General features: G+C 36.2%; 3 protein-coding genes and 1 pseudogene across 8 annotated transcripts; 2 read left to right on the top strand and 2 right to left on the bottom strand.

Annotated features, from left to right (window-relative positions):
- Window positions 1-2,107: 2,107 nt before the first annotated feature.
- LOC105111958 (uncharacterized WD repeat-containing protein C2A9.03-like) lies at window positions 2,108-7,300 on the bottom strand. Its single transcript, XM_011007482.1, has 11 exons — window positions 7,200-7,300; window positions 6,947-7,051; window positions 6,169-6,336; window positions 5,765-5,932; window positions 5,583-5,669; window positions 4,983-5,117; window positions 4,763-4,873; window positions 4,331-4,422; window positions 4,121-4,226; window positions 2,985-3,071; window positions 2,108-2,852 (listed from the first exon to the last, which is right to left on the bottom strand). Exons 3-11 carry the CDS (start codon window positions 6,313-6,315, stop codon window positions 2,439-2,441), a joined length of 1,347 nt encoding a protein of 448 aa, XP_011005784.1. The 5' UTR covers window positions 6,316-6,336; window positions 6,947-7,051; window positions 7,200-7,300; the 3' UTR covers window positions 2,108-2,438.
- Window positions 7,301-7,427: 127 nt separating this feature from the next.
- On the top strand, window positions 7,428-10,608 carry LOC105111959 (uncharacterized). 3 transcript variants are annotated; one of them, XR_839682.1, is made up of 6 exons: window positions 7,428-7,991; window positions 8,168-8,267; window positions 8,378-8,557; window positions 9,150-9,267; window positions 10,019-10,126; window positions 10,200-10,290. XR_839682.1 is itself a non-coding variant. In XM_011007484.1 (6 exons), the coding sequence occupies exons 1-6, from the start codon at window positions 7,457-7,459 to the stop codon at window positions 10,272-10,274; spliced, it is 969 nt and encodes a 322-aa protein (XP_011005786.1). In that variant the 5' UTR covers window positions 7,428-7,456; the 3' UTR covers window positions 10,275-10,608. The 3 variants fall into 3 exon arrangements, 2 of the variants coding, with proteins under 2 accessions (XP_011005786.1, XP_011005785.1); XM_011007484.1 differs by lacking the exon at window positions 10,019-10,126 and having other exon boundaries at window positions 7,428-7,715; window positions 7,755-7,991; window positions 10,200-10,608; XM_011007483.1 differs by lacking the exon at window positions 10,019-10,126 and having other exon boundaries at window positions 10,200-10,608.
- A 732-nt stretch (window positions 10,609-11,340) lies between these two features.
- LOC105111961 (uncharacterized) lies at window positions 11,341-18,029 on the top strand (annotated as a pseudogene).
- A 188-nt stretch (window positions 18,030-18,217) lies between these two features.
- LOC105111962 (protein PHR1-LIKE 1-like) lies at window positions 18,218-22,034 on the bottom strand. 4 transcript variants are annotated; one of them, XM_011007486.1, is made up of 8 exons: window positions 21,692-22,034; window positions 21,311-21,476; window positions 20,580-20,814; window positions 19,936-20,012; window positions 19,767-19,809; window positions 19,616-19,673; window positions 19,308-19,377; window positions 18,218-18,960 (listed from the first exon to the last, which is right to left on the bottom strand). In XM_011007486.1, the coding sequence occupies exons 3-8, from the start codon at window positions 20,797-20,799 to the stop codon at window positions 18,427-18,429; spliced, it is 1,002 nt and encodes a 333-aa protein (XP_011005788.1). In that variant the 5' UTR covers window positions 20,800-20,814; window positions 21,311-21,476; window positions 21,692-22,034; the 3' UTR covers window positions 18,218-18,426. The 4 variants fall into 4 exon arrangements, with proteins under 4 accessions (XP_011005788.1, XP_011005790.1, XP_011005791.1 ...); XM_011007488.1 differs by having other exon boundaries at window positions 21,311-21,440; XM_011007489.1 differs by lacking the exon at window positions 21,311-21,476 and having other exon boundaries at window positions 19,616-19,664.
- Window positions 22,035-22,847: the final 813 nt, after the last annotated feature.

Below are 22,847 nucleotides of genomic sequence, written 5' to 3'. Positions count from 1 at the left end.
GGGAAAGAGGTGGGGGGGATTTTAAGAGAAGATATAGAGACAAAAAGAACAAGGAACATAGAAGAGAGTTTTAAAGAGAGAAGGATTTTGAAAAAAAAGAAAAGAAAAAACAGAAGGGGTAACATTTTAAAAGGACTAGAAAGAGAGAATCGGAGAGAAAAGAAAAACAATTGAAAAATAAAGGAGAGAAACAAAACAAAATAGAGAGAAGGAAATAGGGGATGATGAAAAGAGAAAGGAGACCATAAAGACAAAAATAAGAGAGAAAAAAGAAGAAGAAATAGAATATAAAGGGATGAAAGGAACTAAACAAAGACATATACACGAGGAAAAGCAATCCAAAATAGAAAAAGACAAGAAAAAAAAAGACTTATGTCTCTACATAGAGAAGAAGAAAAACCATAATAGAACCACTATCACTCTGCTTCATCGCCAATATATTTGAAATAAAAAATTATAAAATTATAGTTTTTATGTGAATCGGTCAACCGGTTCATATAATTGCCTCAATCGGTCGACTGATTGAGCTAGAGAATTGACAGTAAGGCTATTGCCCCTCTTAGTAAAAAATATCCTCAATATTTAAATTTAACAAAAATATATTTATTATGAGATTTATTATTAGGTTGTTAATATGAATTTAATTTAATTAATAATTAGTGCTTTTAGTTTGATAATTCAAGTTATTGTTCGAAAAGTTAACAAGGACTGAAATCTTTTTGGTTTTATTTCTTTTTCAATATCATCGTTTGATATTGTTTTTTAATTTTTTTTGTTGCCTTATATTTTTATCATATTATTAAATTAATTAAAATTTAATCCAATTATTGAATTTATTTTATTTTTTAAAAAATATAAATATTTTATAAACTTTTTTTTAGGTTAAAAACATTAAACCAACTCGTGGCTTTGCACGAAAGACCAATCCAGTTGTAATACTAATGTGTTTGGTATTGTAGTAGCTTTTGAAGTTGCAGTTTAAAAAATATTGTTTTATAAAAAACACTTTTAGTTGAGGTTGGTTTGGTATTTATATATGTTTGGTTAAAATTATAATTGAAATTGAGGTTGAATAAAAAGTAGTTTAATGTGTTTGGTTAATAATGCTTTTTAAATTGGGGTTATAAAATAACTAAAAAAGATATATATTAATATTAATAGTTTTAATTTAAATATTATAGATTTAACTACTGCTATTATATCATGAAATAAAAAATATTTTATAAAAAATATTTTTTATTATTCCATTAAACGATTTGCAATTCCATCATGTACAAAATTCATCTGACAAAGACTACAGTTTCCATGGTTTCCTGAATGTGCAACAACTTCAGAAACAAAATTGAAATTACGATCAAATTCTACAAATGTTACGTTATCATGCGATTTCCTTTTAATTTAATTATATAATGTCATTGAATAATGATAAACACTAGTTTTTCAAATAAAATACAATTAAAAATTAAAAATTAAAATTTTTTAAATTTTATTACATCGAACTCTATTTAATATATATAGGTTTGTGCTGGATTTAGTTCTATCATAGATAATTGAGATGCTCTTAACTGTTCAAGTGGAGACAGTAGAAGAAGTGTTCAAGTGGAGACAGTAGAAGAAGGAGAAGCAGCTTCAACTTACTTTCTGTATATTGGGTTGCACAAGCAGTAAATTATATTTAATAATTAATCAAGCGGTTTATTTAGTGCATTTAAAAGAAACGCAAAGGCTGCCTCAAATATAAACAGGCTCTAAATACAGGGACCGAAGGCTCACGAGACTGGAGGTTGAGGATGAAGAAAGACTGACATTTTACTTATCAGTCCTTGCTTGACATTTGAAACACGGTTGGTTTCTTTTTTGAAATATATTGGACTATATTTCTTAAACAAAAAACTATATTTTTAAAAGTTTCCTTAAACTATAAAATGTGAAATAATAAAGGTTAGTATAAAATCAAATGAAAATTATACACAACCCCAAGCTTCCCTATATCCTCTCAATCACTTGGAGTGTTTGGAATTCCAGTGGAAAGTAAAATTTTTCTTAAAAATATATTTGAATTTTTTTATTTTTAATATTACCATATCATAATCATAAAAAACACTATAAAAACATCAATTTAATATTTTTTCCAAATAAAAAATACTTTTAAAAAGCATTGAAATCTGTATCAAACAGCCCGTTCAATATATATAACAGCTTTACTATATAAATTTAGTAAACCTCTCGTATGCCCCCATGCCCTTCTCTCCAACTTCTTCCCTCTCACACTACGCCACCCGACATTATTTCACAAGAAGAAACTATAACAGTAGAAAGTCTTTTCTCAATTTCTTCTCTACTGCAGAGTAACATGAGGTATGTGACCATCATCATGTACATTATTGTCAGATCTAGCATCCTCATGTTCATAGGAAATTGCAGATGCAGACTGATAATCACATGAGGGAGTCGACATATGAGTAACTCCTGCGTCGGTTGTACTGCAGGAGGCTTCCATAGGTGCGATCCCACACTCCAATGAAGAGGGCTTCTGTATCAGGGCTAAAAGACACACCAGATATCTCCCCAAAAAAATCGATCTCCTGCTCTTTCTCAAACCCATTCTTCGCATCATAGACATGCACAAAGTCTGCTGGCTCTGCCATTGACATGAACTGCCCATCAGATGTAAAACGAATTGATCTAATGGCTCCTAGATTGCCCTTCAGCACAGCAACAGACTTTGACAAGTTCCGAGCATCCCAAATACGACAGGTTTTGTCTTGGTTCCCCGTGGCAAAAATGCGGCCCTCAGGATGCCAAGCAGATGCAAATGAGAAATCCACGTGGCCACATAAAGACATAATGGGCTGCAGTAATAAGGACGTCAAATTAAATGAAGCTGCCCGCATCCGAGAATGCAAACAGGTCTTTTGAGCTCTAAGAACAAAGGATTCAACAACAACAATAATAAAAATGTTTTAACAAATGCAGCAGGCTACCTTTCCTGTTTGAGAATCCACCAGTATCCCGTTGGGGTTGTCACCGACAATGACAAGAAGCTTACCATCAGGACTCAATGAGGTGTGCTGTCAACAGAAGCAACATATTAATACATAGAAGGAGAGCATGTGACACATTAATTCAAACGTTATGAGCTCATTCAGTAAATAAAAATCTCAAAACAGCCAATCCTTTAGATCAAATCTGGGGAAAGCATCCAGAGATGTGCACTCAGAACAACAAAACATAACAACCCAAAGGCCTGGATGCAATAGACACTCATGGACGCATGAGTGCACATGCACTCAAATGTATATCACAATCCCAAATGAGAAGCATGACTTCTTTGTACACTAGTATCATACAAAGTAAATCAAAAACCATACATGTATGTTCACAAGTGAGGAGGTGAGATCGTAATTTTTATATCACAATCCCACCCCTCCCTTTTTTGGCATCCTAATTTATTTTTCCTTAAAAAGGCAAAATCAATCTTGTGAAATATTTAGTATATCTATCTCCTTTTTTTAATCACAAAACTCCATATTTATCTCCATTTAATCTCTTCCATCAAAACCTTTTTACCATTGTTCCCATGTATCAGCTCAGCTTTCTTCTTCACACCATCAAGATCCAAGATTACTTATTTCTCCTTCAATCTTTGAACCTACCCCCCTTTTTCCCACAAACTTATTGATTCCATACCTACAATTTCCTTTTGAAAAATATCCTGAACTACCTTTGCATTTTGTCTAGGTTCACTAGATCCAATGAAACTATAAGTTCACAAGCCTTCCACCAGCCCCTACTGAGCTCCAAAAAACCTTCCTTCATCAACAACATACTCCCAAAGCAAAAGGGGAACTTCCCAAATCTAAGACCCTTTTGGAACTCGTTTCGGGATGGTTACTGGAAGAAAGAGAAAAGAGCTTAAACCATGATGAAGGCTAGCTGGCAGTAATGGAACAAGGTGCAATCAAAGCACATGAATGTGAAAGATTAAAAGGTGGGAGAAGGTGGAAGGACAATCTGGAGTGAGGACAACCTGGAGCATCTGTTACAATAACATGATCATGGGGGCACTTAAAATTTATAATTAGGCTGAAATGTTTACATTCACAGAAGGAATACTTACATTCACAGGCCAATCAAAGCAGAAGTGCTTAGTTTGCTGAAATCTCTCCATGTCAAAGTTTCTCACTCCACTGTCATTATTTGAAGCCATGAAATGAACTGCACCACTGCACAGCGTTTGCTTCAAGTCAGATAGAATTAACAAATGGCACTGTCCCTTGACCAACATCTAAAGTAAAAAATGTGCAAAGAAGTGGAAGTAATAAAGAACCTGGGACATTCATAAATCTCAATTGCATTTGTGATGGCATTATCATCATAGGTCATTCTAGAGCAGAAGCTAACACCTGGTCGATCCAAATACTGCATCCTCAACAAGCAAGCAAACAGCTCATTGGCCATTATATACAACATTCTTCCAGAAATAACCAAAAATACTCAACACATCGTAAACATCATAATCACAACAGAAATGGCTATGGTAAGTTGGTTAATTAATTACAACTTTCATTTATATGCAACATGACCACCAATCAGAACAACCACAAAAAAGTATGTATGGGCATAACAATAGAGAAAAGTTGGCAGATATATCAGACTTCTACATTTTCAGTTCATTCAATCAAGAAATTCCTTTTCTGATGAAAATGATTATGGAATAATACAATGCAACTTAAAAGTACTTACAGATGAAAAAAATTACCTTGCAAATTAGTTCTCCCTGGAACCCCCCAGCAATCAACAACCTATCCTTTACTGCCAGTGTACTAACTTGAGTTTGTGTGAATCCTTCTAAGAGGCTTCCCGGGTGCTTCTATCATACAAAGAAGTTATTACCGCAACTTCACAAAGAAAGAAAGAAAGAAAAGCATTTGACTACATTGTGGGATGTTCTATTGTAAGACATCAAAAGATTTATATACCTCGCAAGGTGCCACATGCCCAGAAACATTAAGGACTTCATTTTTTTTGCAACTTAATGATGACCAGTGAATGATGGAGTAATGTGACATGAGGTAGACATCATGCTTTGATGTTGACCAAACCAAGTTTCGCAACTGCAATGCCAGAACAACAGTTTTCAAATACATAAAGTAGCCTTTTGAACAATATTCTTTAAAACCTTCGCATTTTTAGTTTTTTTCCGCATTCAAAACACTTCAAATGATCAAAAGTCTCTAAATTAGTTAACATCTAGCTCCTTTCTTCAATTCTTTGCATACTTTTAAAATCTTAGCTTCCCAAAAAGCCTACAAGATTGGCTCCTAAGATACCGAAGTTCCAATAAACCCTGAGTTGCCAATCATTAGCTAATGTCTCAATACTATGTCCTTAAATCATCTCATCTCAGGCTTAAAGATGGAATCCTTCAGCATCTCACCACCATCCAGCCACCCCCCCAAACCCACCAACACATGGAGATCAGACATCATGACTATGTAAGAAAAGAAAATGTTATCAAGTGGATCATACAGCTAAAAAATAGTTCAATTCAAGCTGATGGGACAAAAATATCAGCATACTTGGAAATGAAGGATTTTAGATTTCACTGATCTGGTGTTGTGCCAGAACTCATAAAACATCCCCCCCTTCTTAATAGGTTCGCATTCCTGGAGACGGTTGAAATAAAAGCAAGTGAGAAAGAAGGGTCAACTGTATCTAGTAGTCCAATAGCACCACAAACTAGGGAGAAAATAGATTCTACCTTCTCTGAACTTTCTCCTGATTGGGGTACGTTTTCATAGTTCTTGTACTGCTCTAACCTTGTTTGTCGGTACTTCTCTCGGGAAATGCTCAATCTTTCCCAAGGAATTCCCTGGATATCCTTTCCCTTCCGAGCATCTGCAGCAGATGTATCCGTTATCTTATTATCCTGCATAATCAACAACCCACCCCCACCCAAGGGCCAAATGAAAAAAGAACAGAAAGGTCACAAACAGGATCTGTCAATAAAACTGATAGTAAATAAATAAATAAACAACATATTTTTCATCACATCAAAAGCAAGAGTGCCAGATGATGTATAATGGACAACAAATGACCCATTCCACATTAATGGCAAAAATAACAAAAAAAAAATGTGGAAACTGATGTATGAATTGAACAAACCAAATGATCATATTCATCATCATCATCATCATCCTCTGACTCTGAATCAGCCATGAATCTGCCATGAAAATAGACATCATCATCTACTTCTGCGATCTCATAGTCATCAACCGCGTGATCCATTTCATCCCCTTGGTACTGGGACATAACCGATGATCAAATTTACAGCTGAGCCAACAGAAATTAAGGAGAAGGAAATCATAATTCTAAATTATATTTATTCCTCTTTAACAAATGGACTCAGCACATAAATGATAGTACTCTTATACATCCACCAAAGTGAACCACTAAAAAGGAAATACAGTAAAATTATTCCAACTGAAAAAAAAAAAAAAAAAAACACTTCAACCATTTAGATTCTTTAGACTGCTCTTGATGCTTCCCATTAACAACCTCCGATACACTCCCTCAACTCACTAGCAAACTCCTTTGAATCCAACAAACTTTAGGAAGAAAAAGCCCAACTCGGGGAATCTTAAAAACTTGTTAAAACCTGAACTAAATATGAACAATCTCATTTGCCTAGAAAAGCTGCATCCAAAATTTATCTCAAAATTACAACTCTCTTGAAAGGAGGAGTTCTTCGAAATATACACAAAGCCCATCGGACAATGAGTAAAGAAGTCTCAAGTGCTTTAAAGACCAAATAACCAGAGCATTTACACTCGCATTTTGCTGCCCAAAATTACATAGAACTAATATATCACATGTATATGCAGCATCCAAGTAGAAGCAAAACAATTAATAAAAGACCAATCAGTGCTGAATTCCCGCTAACCTTTTAAAGGATTTATTTTGCGGTGGGAAAACGAAAAAAAGCAGATTGTTGGTATGAGATCTCTTTGGATTAAGACGTGATCTGCGTCTGACTCAATCGAACCTTCTGCAACAATAACGCATCCAAAAAAGGGGGAAAAAAACAAAAGTAGGGAAGGCAGGGTCAGTACTTATAAATAGTAATTGCAATTGCCCACCAAAAACCAAATCCATCTTATGGTAATATCAAATCATCAAAGGTCATGTTCACTTACCATCATCATTGTAGGAAGAAGAGAAAAAGGAGGAGGCCTAGCTAAAATAGACAGGCGAAGGGAGAGTGAGACGCACCGGTCAGAGAGTTAAATAATAACATCTTACATTTATGCCCCCGACAATTGAGGGGAAAAAGATCAAGACTTTATGATTACCAAAGGAATGTAAAACTTGCCCTTATCCCATTCTTCCTAGTAGTGTAACTGGGCTTGCTAGGTTTCATTGTTTGTCTTGAAAAAGGCCTCATCCATATCATATGATCTGGGCCATCTCATCTGTAAAAGTAAAACTCCTTCATTCTCTACAGACTACAGGGTTGATTAATTTATGTAATGTTACTCCTCGAATTCCAAAGCTGATTACTATTTATCGGAAAGTAGAAGAGCAAGTGAACTGGATTGAAGTGAAGGGAAGGGGGATGAATGCGAATACAGCACTCCCTCTAACCAACATTACCACTAGCATAAAAATCCCGTTAATGTTGACGATGAAGCTTTGTCATTGTCCTTGTCCTTGTCCTTGCCCTTGCCCTTCCCCAACACCACCAGCACCAGCACCAGCACCAGCACCACCACCGTCTCCCATTTCTTCAATCAGGTCTAGCCGCCGCCGCCGCCGAACAAGGTCCTTGCAACCCAGCATGGTCATACAAGACACATCTACTACCGCGGCCTCCACCGTGTCTGATGCTGATGCTGATGCTGATACTGATACTGATACGCTATCTGTTCACCGTCGCCTTATTTTGCTTCGTCATGCTAAGAGCTCCTGGGATGACCGTTCACTTCGAGGTCTCTCTCTCTTTCTCTCTCACCCACTATCTACTAACGATAAATAATTATCTGCTCTTAACAATCCCATTTTTCTTCTCATTGATTTCCTTAGTCTTAAACATAAACCGGCCAGTTAATCTTCTGTTTGCTATATCTATGAATTTCTTCCTAATTGTGTTAATAAAAAAAAATAGATCATGACCGGCCACTGAGTAAAAGTGGAGAGCTTGATGCTGCCAAAGTCTCTCAAAAGCTCCAACATTTGGGTTGGATACCCCAACTTATTTTGTCTAGGTGGGTTTCTCGTATCTTTCATTTCTCTTCTCTCTCCACCCTAACAACATACTAATACATACTTCAATAATTAATGATATTCATACTCAGTAAAAAATGACTGATGACAGTGATGCATTGCGAACCAAGGAAACACTTAAAATAATGCAGCAACAAGTACCAGACTTTTTGGATGCAGAGGTTCATTTCATTTCAAGTTTCTATTCTATTGCAGCTATGGATGGTCAGACTGCCGACCATCTTCAGCAAGCTATCTGCAATTACTCAAGGGATGACATTCTTACTGTCATGTGAGTCAATTTCTTTGCTGTTAATATTCCCTTCACTTTCACCCCAAGGATTAGCTAGCACGTGTGTACTGCCGCATTTTTTTGCTGCCAATTGCCTTGGTTAAAGTTTCTTTCTTCTGTCGGAAGATCAATTTAGTCCTGTTTCTTTCTTCAATTTCAATGCAATTTGTATATTAAATAAGTGTGCTACACTCCCTTGATAACAAGTTGGCAATATGATTTGGAAAAAGTTTCTTCCATTGGTTAGAAGATAAATTCTTTAGTCTTGTTTCTTTGATTTTCTCAATCTTCTAAAGGCGATTTGAATGCATTTTGTAATCTATCCTGCCAAGAAACAAACAAAGATGATGATTTTCTTAAACGTAGACTCTTAGGAGATAATTGACTCATGCCTGGCATATTGAGAATTGGCTATAGAGAAGACAAAAAAAGGAAAGAAAAGAAGAAATGGAGTGTGCTAAGAAATTATGGCTTTAGGCATTTTGATTGGATGCTGTTTGCACCTTAAATCTCATTGCCTTGTTTATCTCTGGAACAAACTGGGATTATAGAAAGTTGGAAAAACTATGCTGATTCTTAGTCAATTATACAGGTGCATGGGGCATAATAAGGGGTGGGAGGAGGCTGCCTCTATGTTCTCTGGTGCCTCCGTAGAGCTAAATACATGCAATGCTGCTTTGCTTGAAGCTGCTGGGAAATCCTGGGCAGAGGTTAGACTCGCTATTTTTCTTTTCATGCCTGGCATTCATTAGTTCAGTGACCTTCTCATTCTATGCGTCAAAGCAATGCAAAATTGGAAAGGTTTCTGATTGATGCTATATCCTATTCATGGGATATAATTGCTAAAGATTAGCCGTCTCCTTTCAGAATAACACCTTGAGATTATCCTACCACGATTATCGTGGCCCTTGCAAGACATGCTTATCTATGCTTAGTGTCCTCATCCAAACCTCTTTCTGGGACATAATTGTTGGCCGCATTAGTCATCTCTTCTCAAAGTGCTGATTTAACCAAGATTACCCTATTCTCAATTCTCTTAACCCCTATAGTTTTAAGCCCTTCTCAGCAATAGTGCCCACCCCATTTATGCTCCTATTATTCTCAGTATACCCAACTATTTTATGATGCTTGATGATTGTGGTAGTCAAAGTTTCAATATAACCTTTAAAATTGCACTTCAAATGTGAGTTTGCTGGCATGCTGCCCTTCATCCTGCTATCAAACAAGCAATGCCCCCTAGAAAATATTTAGTTCCTGCATGTGTATTGGCAGTGCTTTAGAACATTGGTTCTTGCAAGTGTCCTCTTTCCATGATTAGCAGATAGATAGAAATGTTTCTAAATAATGAAAGTATGAATTTAGATATGGAGTTCTGTTAAATTGAGAATTAAAAACTGCAGAAAAAAGCATGTTTTAGGGAGGCAGATGGAGAAGAATTATTGAAGCTTTTACCTGTTACAGGGTTCAAGAAATTAGTAGTGGTCTAATGAACTTAGAAATGACTGGGGAGGGGCTGTGAAGTTTGAGAATTGTTGCTTGCCAGTGCTATATATGGTTCAATTACATAAGGTGAAACTGTTTGCTGTTATTTTTTTTAAAATATTCATTTATCTTAGCCTGATCTGATGTCTTACACTCTTAGGCATTTGCTTCCGCGGGACTTGGTGGGTGGAAGCTTCAGGACATTGTAAAACCAAGTGATAGCCCAAAACTTTGACATTCAACCCTCCTCTCCAAAAAGAAACAAGATCCTGTCTTTGGGTTCGTGATGATAAAAAAATCTACTCCTTATGGGCCGAACCAAATATGCCCTCCTCTTTTAATTATTCATGATCTTTGGTGCAGTTTGAGAAGACAATATCATCCTCCGACCCAAGAAACCTTCTACAATACCGTGGAAAGATGTAAAGCAATGATGTGTCACTGGAGATGTGTAAGGATTTCTGTTGATCTGATGTGTGTCCATCTCTGTATTGTATAATGTTGTTTTTTAAATGACAGATCAGATGTCGACTGTATTCGTATATAATGCTAATCTGATTCTTACTACACTGAAGTGCCCACGTATGTAAACTAAATGGGGACACCAAACTTAACAGTGAAAGGATAGGCGTCATTCGTTAGCATCAAGGGGACCTTGGGAGCTCTCATGCTCATGGGTGCCAAAATAAAGTGATGGCGATGGCAGGTTGAGTTTGTTTGACTTGGATTTACATTACTACGTTAGATCTGTGCCTTCATAATGCTTAACCAGAAACTAAATGCCAGTTAGAGGAGGTAAACTGAATTTGGGGATCATCTAGGATTGTAAGAAAATAGGACATTGGAGTCACTGGGCTGCTTTAACTGGGGACCGTATGTATGATAAAACCTAAACTATACTTTAGATTAGATTGGATGACTTGTGAAGGGCAAAGGAGCTGGTCCTAGATGGGAAAAATCCCTTTTCAATTCAACCCCCTTCTTATGCCATACATGCTAGGTTGGAGATATGCATAAATAAATCCATGTTTCTACTCCACCAAGAACATAGATTTCTTTTTCAAAAGCTCGGAAATTTGTTGTTGCTTTTTTATTATTACTTTTTCTTTATTAAAATTTGAAACACCACCAGCGCACTTTTACTGTAGTAGTATGATCTAACAATATTGTAGTTGTGTACTAGTACAACGTAACAAAAAAAAAAAACAAAAAAGGAGAGAACGGGGGAAGGAAGGTGATGTGAATGGTCAGTTGGTTAGCTGTCCAAGAAAAGAAGTAAAGAAATAAAATAACTAATCATACAACAAATACTACAACAACAGAATAACGTCGTCCTAGGAGGAGCATCGGTAAAGGAAAAAAAGGACAGGACGGAGACACGCAGAAGCTGGCAATGGCTGAAACAGGTAGATGCAAGAAAAATCCTAAAATGGAATAAAAATTTGGTGTCACTTTCTCTTATTTATTTATTTATTCAGTAATGTAGATGAATGAATAGAACACACTTACTACTGTTATATAAAAAAGAAAAGGGCAAAAGGAAGCAGAGGTAGAAGAAAAACAATCAATCAAACAAAAGCGTAGAAAGTACTGTTGTAAGCTGTGCCTCTCTATCTCTCTCCCCCATCCCCAGTGTCCGGCGACGACCCAACTACATCCCACGCAGCAAGCAACGGGGTCAAAACACTCCTCCTCCTTCTCTATGGCTCTCTTTAATCTACATTTTTGTTTTTGGTAAAGACGTGAACTCTCTCTCTCTCTCTCTCTCAAGGTCTAAAGGAAACCCTTTCTTATCAAGTTTTCATTTTTTCGTCTTTTACCTGGTCAAGTAGGAATAAGTGTTTGTTGTTTGATGTCTTTAATGTTCTAAGATCTGAATTTGGTATTCTTTTTTCCGTTCTCCATTGCAAGGACGATGAGTTGGCTCAACTAGTTGCAGAATTGAAATTTTATTTTTCCAGGTTTTAAAGGCCATCACTCCTTCCTTTTGAGATCCCCTGATAAACTTTTGCTTTTCTTTTCTCTTGCTTTCTGTTTTCCTCACTGTCACAGTCTCTTACTCCTAAAAAAAAAAACCCCTGAAAGTGGCGTGGGGTAAAATAGACAAGTATATGGGTGGTTGAGTTCAGTTTCTCATCATCATTCACTTGCTTGCTCACTGACTTTGGCTCAAGTTTGCTACATTTTTGAAGGGGAGGATATACTTTTGGATATGCCCAATTAGAAACCAAGTTTAGTTCTATGATATGATTGGTCAGTTCATCCATTTTGTAATTCGTCCTCCCAGGTACCCTTCTTTGCTTACTATTTCTGTTTACTTTTTTTCCCTTTAATCAAAATATGCTTCTTCTTGTCATTGATGATGTATTTGGCTGAGCTCCATATATTCTTGTACAGGGCGGATTATAACCCAGATCAATATTTATGGGAGAAGGCTTTCACTCTTGCTGGTTAAGCATTCAAGAGACAAGACTTGGAGGCAAATATGGGCATCATTAGTTCACACTAATTTTCACTTTTATCGTTCCTATTTACTGCCATTTTTAACTCTATGTCTTTAATTGTTTGCAGCTTACCAATGCAAGGGGTCATACCTTGCGATGCAGCCATTACCTGCCTTCACCTTTCCCTGAAGATACTCCCCTTCCTTGCGTTATATACTGCCATGGAAACAGGTAGGCAAAAATTATTCTGACAGTTCCATGTAGTTTTGCTTCTATATAGTCTCGTCACTCAGCTTAAATAAGCCTTAGTTCCAAACTAATTAGGTAGGCTACATGGATCTCCTTTTTTGGTTCGTTATATTCTGTATATGATCAAATTTCTATAAAAATGTTGTAATTAGTTTTCATTTTTGGCCAAATCTATTGTTTGCTTCTATTTCAAATCAAATCACTGATGCATTCATAGATTAAATTGCAAAAAGATGGGCTGAATCGAACAAATCAATTTGCCTGTGCTATCAGGCTACTCAGCTTCAAAACCTTCACGCTCCTTGGGATGCCTTAGACCATTACCTTATTGCTATTCATTTCAGTATAATATGTTTTTAAGTCTATACTCTGGTTTTCCATTCTACATGCATTTCTTTCAGTGACTTAATTGACCAGAGGCAAGCCATGTTGGCTCTCTTCCCAGCCATCATATCCACTGACTTTGTTCACTTTCTTGTCAAAGATCTGGTTTTTGATGTCCTGAAACCAATCCTAGTCTCCAGCTAGGTTCCTTACCCGCACCTCTCCACTAATAAATGAGAACCATTTTCTATTTCTCACCACATTTAGGCACCAATGTGGCTTCTTCTTTTTTCTTATAAACACCCAGCACCATAGCCCAACATCGGGGGTCTGATGCAATGCAGCACTAGGGTTCTGTGACATCTACATCCATATGTTAAAAGTGGTTTTACATTTGCTGTCATTGTACTAAAAGTCTTCTCCTTTATCCTGGTTTGGGATTAAGGTGCTCTATTTCAACATCAAAGTCAGCTTGGGCTTAGTTATAAAATCTAGATTTGCAGTGAAATGTACTATATGCGTATTTAACAGTGCATTGTGTTTCCTCGTCCTTTGCCTAAATTAGTAATTGTTAGATAGTGCACAAGGGCAGAAAACTTACTCAATTACCAACTTGCACAAAAATGCAGCGGATGTAGAGCAGATGCAAATGAGGCTGCTGTAATTCTTCTTCCATCAAATATCACTGTTTTTGCTGTTGATTTTTCAGGTTCTGGCTTATCTGATGGTGATTATGTGAGCCTTGGTTGGCATGAGGTACATCCCTTCTCTATTAAGTCCTTATGTAACTTGGCCTCTCTTGTTTTCTGTATGCCTTCTTTTCCCCTATGACAGAGAGATGACCTCAAAGTAGTGGTCTCGTATCTAAGAAGCAACAAAAAAATATCATGTACAGGCCTGTGGGGACGATCCATGGGTGCAGTCACTAGGTACCTTTCTTATTTTTATAATTGAGATGATAAATACCTTTTTAAGAACTCTTAACACAATTGATAAGTGGTTGTTCTGTAATATTATTCAGCCTTCTCTATGGAGCAGAAGACCCATCCATAGCTGGAATGGTGCTGGATAGTGCCTTTGCAAGTTTATTTGATCTAATGATGGAACTCGTTGATGTATACAAAATCAGGCTTCCAAAATTTACTGTATGGATCTGTCTCTATATTTTGTTTTGTGCCTTACTGTTGGAAGCTCTTGCACTTGTCCTTGCACCAATACTTTTGATATATTGTTTTGTTTGGTGTTGATCTTTCTGTTACTTCTGCAATTTATTGGTGTTAGTCTTGTAATTTGCATTTCCTTCTGATTTGGATAAGTATATGCAGCATTTTCAACGATCAATCTCCAAGTTATAAATACTGCATGCTACGCTTGTAACCATGTATTTGACTAGGTTTCTAAACCTTGAATGTTTATTCTGTTATTTTCCTTACCATTTGTGTCTTTGAGGATTTCTCTAGTGTGGCCTCAGGTAATTTTTGGGGTTTGGATGCTGTTAGTTTCATCTTTGTTAATCATATATAACCAATCAATATGAGGTTATTTGGAGTTTCAAAACTTGTTTTATTTCCCTTAATGTCTGGCATATACAAATGTAACTTTTTTACACATTTTATTGCAATCAGGTTAAGATGGCGGTGCAGTGCATGCGATGGGTGATTCAGAAGAAGGCAAAATTTGATATTATGGATCTTAACTGCCTAAAGGTTTGTCTTTGTTTCTTAGACCGTTAGATGTTGAGATCATATCATCCTACCATTGTTCTTATAGTACGCCCACAAAAAAAAAAAAAAAACAATGCCTAATTTTTGGGATTGTATGTGACTTATTTGCATCAGATATACTATTTCCATGTTCACACACCCATTTTTCAGTAATATGTTGTGTTCTTTATTTCCTGGATGATATAAAGGCATTAATGCCTTTTGATTCTCACAGGTAGCGCCCAAAACATTCATGCCTGCTCTATTTGGGCATGCCAGTGAGGACAAATTCATTCACCCCTGCCATGCCGACCTCATCTTTAACTCCTATGCAGTAATTATCATTCCAAATTTCTTATCCTTCTTTAACCATAGTGGCTCATTTTGGCAAATTAACAAAGTTTCCATCTTTTGCAGGGGGATAAGAACATGATAAAATTTGATGGCGATCACAACTCTTCTCGACCGCAGTTTTATTATGACTCGGTATCCATTTTCTTCTTCAATGTCCTTCACCACCCCTCAAACTTCAGCTTCTTCAAATAAGCTTGAGAGATATTATGATTTGGGTGATTTGAAAGTCAGTGCTGGCATGGATGAGGTGATCTCCTTACCTAGCTATTTTGAACAATTAAAACACCAACTTCAGATCAGATGCTGATTTTGGTAATTAACAAACCTAAGGCTTTTGCTATCTTCTTTCCTTTAGGGCTGTCGGTACCAATTCCTCAAACATCTTCTTGCTTCTTGGAATCTGTTTCTAATTAAGCATCTCAGCTTTTGCACCAATAAGCTAGCTCACTACCCAGAGGCCATTATAGTAACTTAAAATTTAACAAGCGGCTTCTCATCCATTTAGTGGGTGTGCATTATAAATATTTACTCTGTCAATTTTATTTATGATTTTTCTTATCTGAAGTATATGTAAATCTGCTGTTATTTATTTATTTTGTGAGATCTCTTGCATTGCAAGGACTGCAGAAATCAAACACTAAGACACACTATGACCATAACTATTCAACAATTTCTTACAGCTGTTTAGTCAACATGAGTGCTTTGCGTGAAAATGAAAACTCATTATACTTGGACTGTTATAACGTTACCATAAAAATGCCCATGACAACTACTTGAGAGTTGACGGTGCATCTACCATCCAAAAGGATTGGCAACATGATAGTGCTCCTTTAGTACCAGCATGATGCAATGATAACTTATGGCCTGTTGTTTATTTGTTCTTCTCTTTTTTTCTTTGAGAAAATGAAACCAAATATTATTTGCCAATTTTTGTTCCTAGAGCCTCTTGTATGAGATAATCACAGGCCTTTGTTCTGCCTGTACCGATGCTGCAAGTTCTTCTGTTCGTCCTAGCATTCCAACCATGAAATCTGTGAGCAAACTTCTTTCTGAAGTTGCACCATTGGCTAATATAGTGGTACATACCTTCTCTTTAATCATTTCCTTCTGTTGTTTTTTTAATTGAATATTGTGTTGATGATTTAGGACTCCATGGCTAGTGAAAATGCTGGGCTTTGCGGTGATGAGCCATCAAATTTGCAGGTGAATTGAGTTAATGGAAACTTGAACATTAAAAACCTGGTTGTAGGCATAACAGAGAGAAACCAGTACTGGAGAACTGGTGATTGTTTGTGTATGTCCTTGGCTAGTGCAAAATGTGTCTTTGGCTAAATGCACTGGGCCAAACATTTATTGGAAATTCAATGGCGGCATTGCAGTTTTTAGCTCAAATGGATTTTTTTACTCCCGTCAAGATTCATACATTTGTGTGCCCAGGAACTCTCTTACCAGCCAATGCCCTGAATGGTTACAGTATACACACAAGTTGCCCTTAAAATAACCTGCGCAGGTTAATCAAATAATTTGACATTTTTAGAGTATAGTACTTGCAGTTGTTGGAAAAGTATTGCATGTAGCGAAGAACGATACCATTTGATATGAGTCATGGTTGTTAACACCTAAGTTATATCTTAAATATTCTGAATAGCCTGATATTTCTTTTTCTTTTGTTTTCCTTTATGATGTCATTTTTTTTTATTAGTCAAGGACACATATATAGAGCCAACCGCCCTAATGGTCATTATGCATCTGCATTACTTCTACATCTTTTACTAATTACTGTACAAACTCTGCCTTGCTGGGATCACACACGCCTTTTTACTCTCCTAAATGTGATTCTTGGGCTTGCACCCATCCTTTGAGTTCGACTGAAATTCTTTACTGATCTTTCACTGGATTACTCTCCTAAATGTGATTCTTGGGCTTGCACCCATGCTTTGAGTTTGACAGAAGTTCTTTACTGATCTTTCACTGGATATGGGAATTTTGATTTTACAGGGAAAACCAATTGGCCAGAGCGAGTGTTGCTTGTATACAAGCTCTAATAGAGAGAGTTGGGGAAGATGCTCCTCCCTAGGAGGCAGTGATGAAGAATCTCTTGCTGAATGCAGAGCTGTGGACAATAGCCATGAGGTCAATTCTCTTGCTCTTTCATGATTTTTTGTGGTTCTTACGATAGATTAGGTTCAACATTAACTTGTGCCCTTTTTCACCTGCTTTCCTTATTGTATATATGCTGTGCAACTCTTTTTTTTTTGAAAAAAAGCATGCATAATGGCTGTAGTTTCAGTTGGTTTGGCCTAGTGCAGTTAAAGATCTCCTTTCATTGATCATCGAAAGCATGGGTATCTTGTACACACTCAAAGACCACCACACCCCAGGCGAGAAAAGAAAAGATAGATATTCATTTGGTATCCATTAAAGAAATGAGAACCATTATATGCCAGCAAAATAATTTGCTAATCTGCATCATATAACTATAAGAAAGTCATTTTCTTCATTTTCTTTTTGTATTTAGACGACTCTAAAGGCATCTGCAACACCTCTAGGAAGCATACAGCAAAAATCCCCGGTCCCAACAAAAGAGGAGGAGGAGGAGGAGGAGGAGAAGAAAGCTCTTACAGTGCCAAAGAAGCTCAAGGGTGAGAAATTTGAAAAGCTTGAGGCCTTCAGCAAACGTCTACGCCATTGCATTCTAAGGAGGGTAAACTATCAGAGGAGGGTAAACCATCAGAGGCATCGTTCTTCATGACAGCTGCTGTACCGTAGAAACATGTTTATAGTTGCAAACTCAATTTAATCCACCCCCAAGTTTGAATTGTTATATTGTCCATCCCCACCACTTATAGTCAATAGGCTTGATTCTTTTTATCTTGGCAGAACTTAATGGCATGGAAAGGTCGTTCAGGATGAAAAGGTCATGGATTTGGATAAAAATGTCTCCTTGTTATTTACCCTGGAAACTGAGAAAGAGCTTCCTAGTGACCATTTGTCAAGGAGCATGATAGTTAGTTGTACGTGAACAAGCGTGCAGTGCAGGTCTAAAAAATCTCGTAGTTCAGAAACCAATTAACGACTGCAACTGCTAAGGAGGGCGATTGCGGTTATAACCAAATTCATCCTCGTTGATATTGTTTCTCATTTTCTCAATGCATCTACGAAGTTTATAGGATATCAATGTAAAATGGACAACTTTACTTGAACCTAATTATCTAACATCAATTTGTTTGACCTAATTAAAAACACGTTTGAAATTACAGGCAAGGCAAAATGTAAAGAGTCAAGGAGGGTCCAAATCATGCAGCCACCAAAACTAAACATCACTGCCTGAAACTTTCTCCATTTGATCTTCGATCGATAACCCAGATGAAGGATCAAACTGCTCTCTACCCAGGAAGGCAGAGTGTGGTCGTGGATAGGAATTTAAGCTCGACTCAAGTATCTGGTGTGTAAGAACCATCTCTTGTTTACCATATGTTACACCCATGCTTACCCGTTGCTTCTTAATCGATCTCTCACCTCTAGGGCTCTCTGCTGGGGAGCCAGCATTGCAACGTGAATCTGGTGTCAGTGGCTCAGGCTGAGAAGAGAATGATTCATCAATTGAAAGGCTCTTTGCTGGGGCACGTTCCTTGGCAGCCTTGTCTTGGAGGGGTGATTCAGAAGTTGGGGCAGGGGTTGCTGGATCTGTCTTGTCAGATTCTGGGCAGTTATCACCTGATGCTGGGGCAGCGACCCCCGAGCCAGGCACATCTTCAAGTACTCCACTCAATCGTTGTTGCTCTTCAATTATCTTCTTCAAATACTTACCTTGGGCTTCTATGCGTAATTGTAGCTGTCTCTGTACCTGTTACGTTCAAAGCAAACAAGAAATTGCATGCTGGTAAGCGTAGGGTTGGACATAAACCTCTGATTACACAGTGCAGTTAGACCTTTGAGACACGTGCATAGAAGTCTCCACACATGATGGCGCTGAAAAATATTAAAGTTTCATAAATAAATAAACAAAGATGGTAAAATTGGGCTCTTGCTATTTTTTCCATCTCCCAAAAACATCAACAGAAATGGATTAATTCTTTCTCCTCATTCAGGCAGGAGTTTAAAGGCCCAAGTCGGTGATAAATGATCATACTGATGAGGGAAAACAATGATAATAAACCAATTAATCAGATGGCGAGTGCAAGGAAAACATGCCTCCAATTGCTCATGCAAACGCTTTTGCACCTCCATCTGAAGCTTGAGTGCTTCTGTAATTTGCATGCCACTGCAAAAAAGAATCCTCAAATAACTCAAGCCAATCTCCAAATGATTCAAAACAAATTAGGAAATATACAATTTGCGAGTCATGACTTTGTGGGTAAGGTGAAGGCGTTTTATATGATTAGAATAAAACCAAATTCTTCAGTCTAGAGTGTCCAAAAGAAGTCCACAACACATGGTTCTATGAACAAAATTATTATAAATAACAGAAACAAAGAGGAGAAGAGACAAGGTCTACTTACGATGAACCATCCAAATTGGAAATCACATCCCCTGTTTCCTTCTTGTCCGCTTTTTTCCCTTGCATTACCATTTTAATTTGTTGAGATGCACAAACAGTGTGGAATGCATGAGCAAATAAGCACATAAACAGCAGATATCAAGGGGGCTTACCATCAGATGAGGAGTCAGGAAGGTATTTTGCAAGTCGATATTTCTGGACGCATCAGGAGATCACAGTCATTAGATGATATTTAACAAGAACATGGCGTATCACCTTCCTGAATAATCAAAGAAAAAGGAATCTGAAGTTTTGAATAGGATGGGAGTTGAGTTTATATACCTGTAAATGGCTTTTAACATGGTATATTGTTAAGCCTTGCACACCCATGACTCTGAGAACACCTTTAGGCGTAGCCCCTGGAGAGAGAGGTAAGAGAATTTAAATTAAAAAAAATCTAATTAAAAAAAAAAACTTCAACACCTTAGTTATTCAATAAATTTCTGACATGTTTTGAACATCTGATCTGCCTTTTCATGCAGTTATATCAAGCTATAACTCTCACTTGGGTTCTCACATAATTAAATAAACAAATTTCCGGCTTCAGGCAAAAAGAAGTTTATTTAAATGGGAGCCCTATGACATGTCATCTAGTATTTATTTTTTTCCTGACAATTGCCTCCCTCTGTATTCGCCGGCCTTTCCATCAGTCAAAATATGCAAAAATTGCCAGATATTTCCATTTAGACAAAATGCTTAACAGGATAACCAATGGCAGATCAAAGTTCTCTAGAAACAATCAACTTGTTAATTAAACATATGAGACAACTAGAATTGCATGAAAAAAAAGGCATTCACTAATTTAAGCACTTTGATGCTTTATAAAGAATATATTTGAAAAAATCAGATAAATGATGTTTAAAAAATAACAAAAAAATCAAAGTTAGAAATAAAAGACCAGTCACGTGGATGTTTGTGAGACTTACGATCTGGCCCACCAAGCTGAGCCACAGCATCAACAAAGCGTTCGTGAAGCTCATGAGTCCAACGCAATCTTTGCTTTGAGGCAAGATTAGGATTGTTGTTGAGATTGTTCCCTCCATTGATGGGATCCATTGCCATATCATCACAATCTAAATACTGATCATTAACTAATGAGTTTTTATGGACCGAACTTGAACTAGGAACGCTCTCCAGCTGATACATATGTCATGCATTCATCTATAACCACAAAACCCAGCAGGTCAGACAGAAGAATGAGAAAGGAAAGAGGAACATAGTGTAACAGTTCCATTTGAGTATATCTTGCATTTGGTAAAACACACGGAACAAAATAGAATATCCATCTACACATGGATAGTGCATCCTTATTATTAACCAAAGTCATGAATGAACAAGACTCTGATTTTCTTGGCAAAAACACACATGATTATTATAAATATCCAGCACACCAATTTTTCTACAAGGGACCATAACCTAAGGCTTAAGGATATTTTTCTGTCACTAAATCTCTAAACCCTGGAATTGGGTAAAACTGTACTACCTGAAGCAACTTTGAATCAATGGGGAATTCAGAAAAGGGAGTGACCATAAGAACTACAGTGGCCCTCTGGATAGCCCATAAAAACAACAACTTTAACCACTTCGCATGTCAATGGTACTTGGATGTAACAACATACAGCGTTAAATAATAATTATCAATATTCCACACCCTGACCTTAAAGATGTTGAATAACTCAAAGAAAGAGTTGATCTTTGGTTCCGCAAAAAGGGTTGTTGAAAACTAAGTTGAATAGAAAAGGGAAGTGATTGGGACCCCAATTGACCCTCAACACTATCTCTGGCTGCTGCAACGAATTCAAGGTTATTTCCACCAAGATTTCCTAAGGTTCACCAAAATTGGAGCTTAATTATAAGGTTAGAGGAGAAGCAACCAAAAGACAAGAAAGAGGAGTGGAGAATAAGTTGGGAGAACAGTAAGATGCAAGGGAAGGCAGTTTTATTAACAAATCACAAATTAATTTAAATCAAATAAAAAAAAAAGAAAATTGAAAGCAAAATTAGGAGTGAATAAAAGAAGAAGAAAAAATATACGTACTCCCCAGATCTATCGTCGGACTCTTGTTAATCCCATCCCCTATACCTTTGCTGATCTTGCTGGAATTTCGGAGCTGCTGCTGTTTTCCCTAATCGTAATATTAATGACTGATTGGTTGATAGAATCTATTAAGTAGTCATCTCTATTATTAATCAATCTCTCCTTCTCGCTCTGTTTAATTAACAGTGCTATATAGATAGATAAATAATTTGTCTTTTTTTTTTTTTTTTTTCCTGAAGGAGAAAGAGAGAACGAGAGGGAGGAGACTTGTTTGCCCAAATGAGGGAGCAGCACTACCACTACCCTCCCAGTCCACCATTATTTTCTTTTATTTTCTTTCTTTTTTTTTTTTCTTTTTTTTTTTTACCTTTCTTTGGGATGTTGGACCGTTGTTTTATGAGAACGTTGTCCCGCATTCTATAAAAAAAAAAAAAACATTTTTTATTTTTTGTTTTTTTTGAAAATTTATTTTTTTAATATTTTAAAATAGATTGATTTTAAAAATAAATTATAAAAAATAAAAAAAATATTATTTTAATATATTACATTATAAAAAATATTTTTAAAAATAATATCGATGTGGTTTTATTTTAAAATATTTTTTAAAAAAAATATAGCACCTATAGTTTTTCTTAACTTTATCTATTGATATTAATAAAAAAATTAAAAAATTAAAAAAATATTATTCTAATATATTTTTAAATAAAAAATATTATAAAACACAATCTTAAATTAAGTTTTAAATTTAATCTTGATTAGTCTGCCTCGTATATTTATAAACTCTAGAGCTATTTGGTATTTAGTAACAATTTTAGAATGATTTTTTTAAAATTTATATTTTTTATTTAAAATTAATTTTTTTATATTTTTGAATTGTTTCGATACTTAAAAATAAAAAATATTTAATTTAAAAAATAATTATCATTATATTTTTAAATACCCTCACCACATAAAAAGATGATTGAACTTGTAGCTCTCTCTACAATCATGAGTTCATGACCGACACTCTACTTACATTGAGAAATTTGAGTGTATTATTAATATTTATTGTGTGTATTGTTTTTCAAATATATTTATCTATTTAAAAATATATTAAAATAATTTTTATTAAGTTTATTTTATACACCACTAGTTATTGTGGCCTAAACAAGAGCAA

The sequence above is a fragment of the Populus euphratica genome, unplaced genomic scaffold (genome assembly GCF_000495115.2).
Source record: "Populus euphratica unplaced genomic scaffold, PopEup_1.0 scaffold315.1, whole genome shotgun sequence".
Taxonomy (NCBI): domain Eukaryota; kingdom Viridiplantae; phylum Streptophyta; class Magnoliopsida; order Malpighiales; family Salicaceae; genus Populus; species Populus euphratica.
This window is presented reverse-complemented; position numbering and strand designations above follow the sequence as displayed.

What these genes read in the sequence shown, in the direction of transcription:
- LOC105111959 (XM_011007483.1), top strand. Translation starts at nt 7,457, where the DNA reads ATGATCTGGGCCATCTCATCTGTAAAAGTAAAACTCCTTCATTCTCTA. An exon ending in CCCCAACTTATTTTGTCTAG is followed by an intron (nt 8,268 to 8,377) that starts GTGGGTTTCTCG and finishes GACTGATGACAG; the next exon opens with TGATGCATTGCGAACCAAGG. An exon ending in CTGGGAAATCCTGGGCAGAG is followed by an intron (nt 9,268 to 10,199) that starts GTTAGACTCGCT and finishes TTACACTCTTAG; the next exon opens with GCATTTGCTTCCGCGGGACT.
- LOC105111962 (XM_011007486.1), bottom strand. Translation starts at nt 20,799, where the DNA reads ATGTATCAGCTGGAGAGCGTTCCTAGTTCAAGTTCGGTCCATAAAAAC. An exon ending in ATGTTAAAAGCCATTTACAG is followed by an intron (nt 19,810 to 19,935) that starts GTATATAAACTC and finishes TGATGCGTCCAG; the next exon opens with AAATATCGACTTGCAAAATA. An exon ending in TCCTGACTCCTCATCTGATG is followed by an intron (nt 19,674 to 19,766) that starts GTAAGCCCCCTT and finishes TGGTAATGCAAG; the next exon opens with GGAAAAAAGCGGACAAGAAG.
- LOC105111958 (XM_011007482.1), bottom strand. Translation starts at nt 6,315, where the DNA reads ATGTCCCAGTACCAAGGGGATGAAATGGATCACGCGGTTGATGACTAT. An exon ending in GAGATTTATGAATGTCCCAG is followed by an intron (nt 4,227 to 4,330) that starts GTTCTTTATTAC and finishes AACGCTGTGCAG; the next exon opens with TGGTGCAGTTCATTTCATGG. An exon ending in TGGATTCTCAAACAGGAAAG is followed by an intron (nt 2,853 to 2,984) that starts GTAGCCTGCTGC and finishes TTATTACTGCAG; the next exon opens with CCCATTATGTCTTTATGTGG.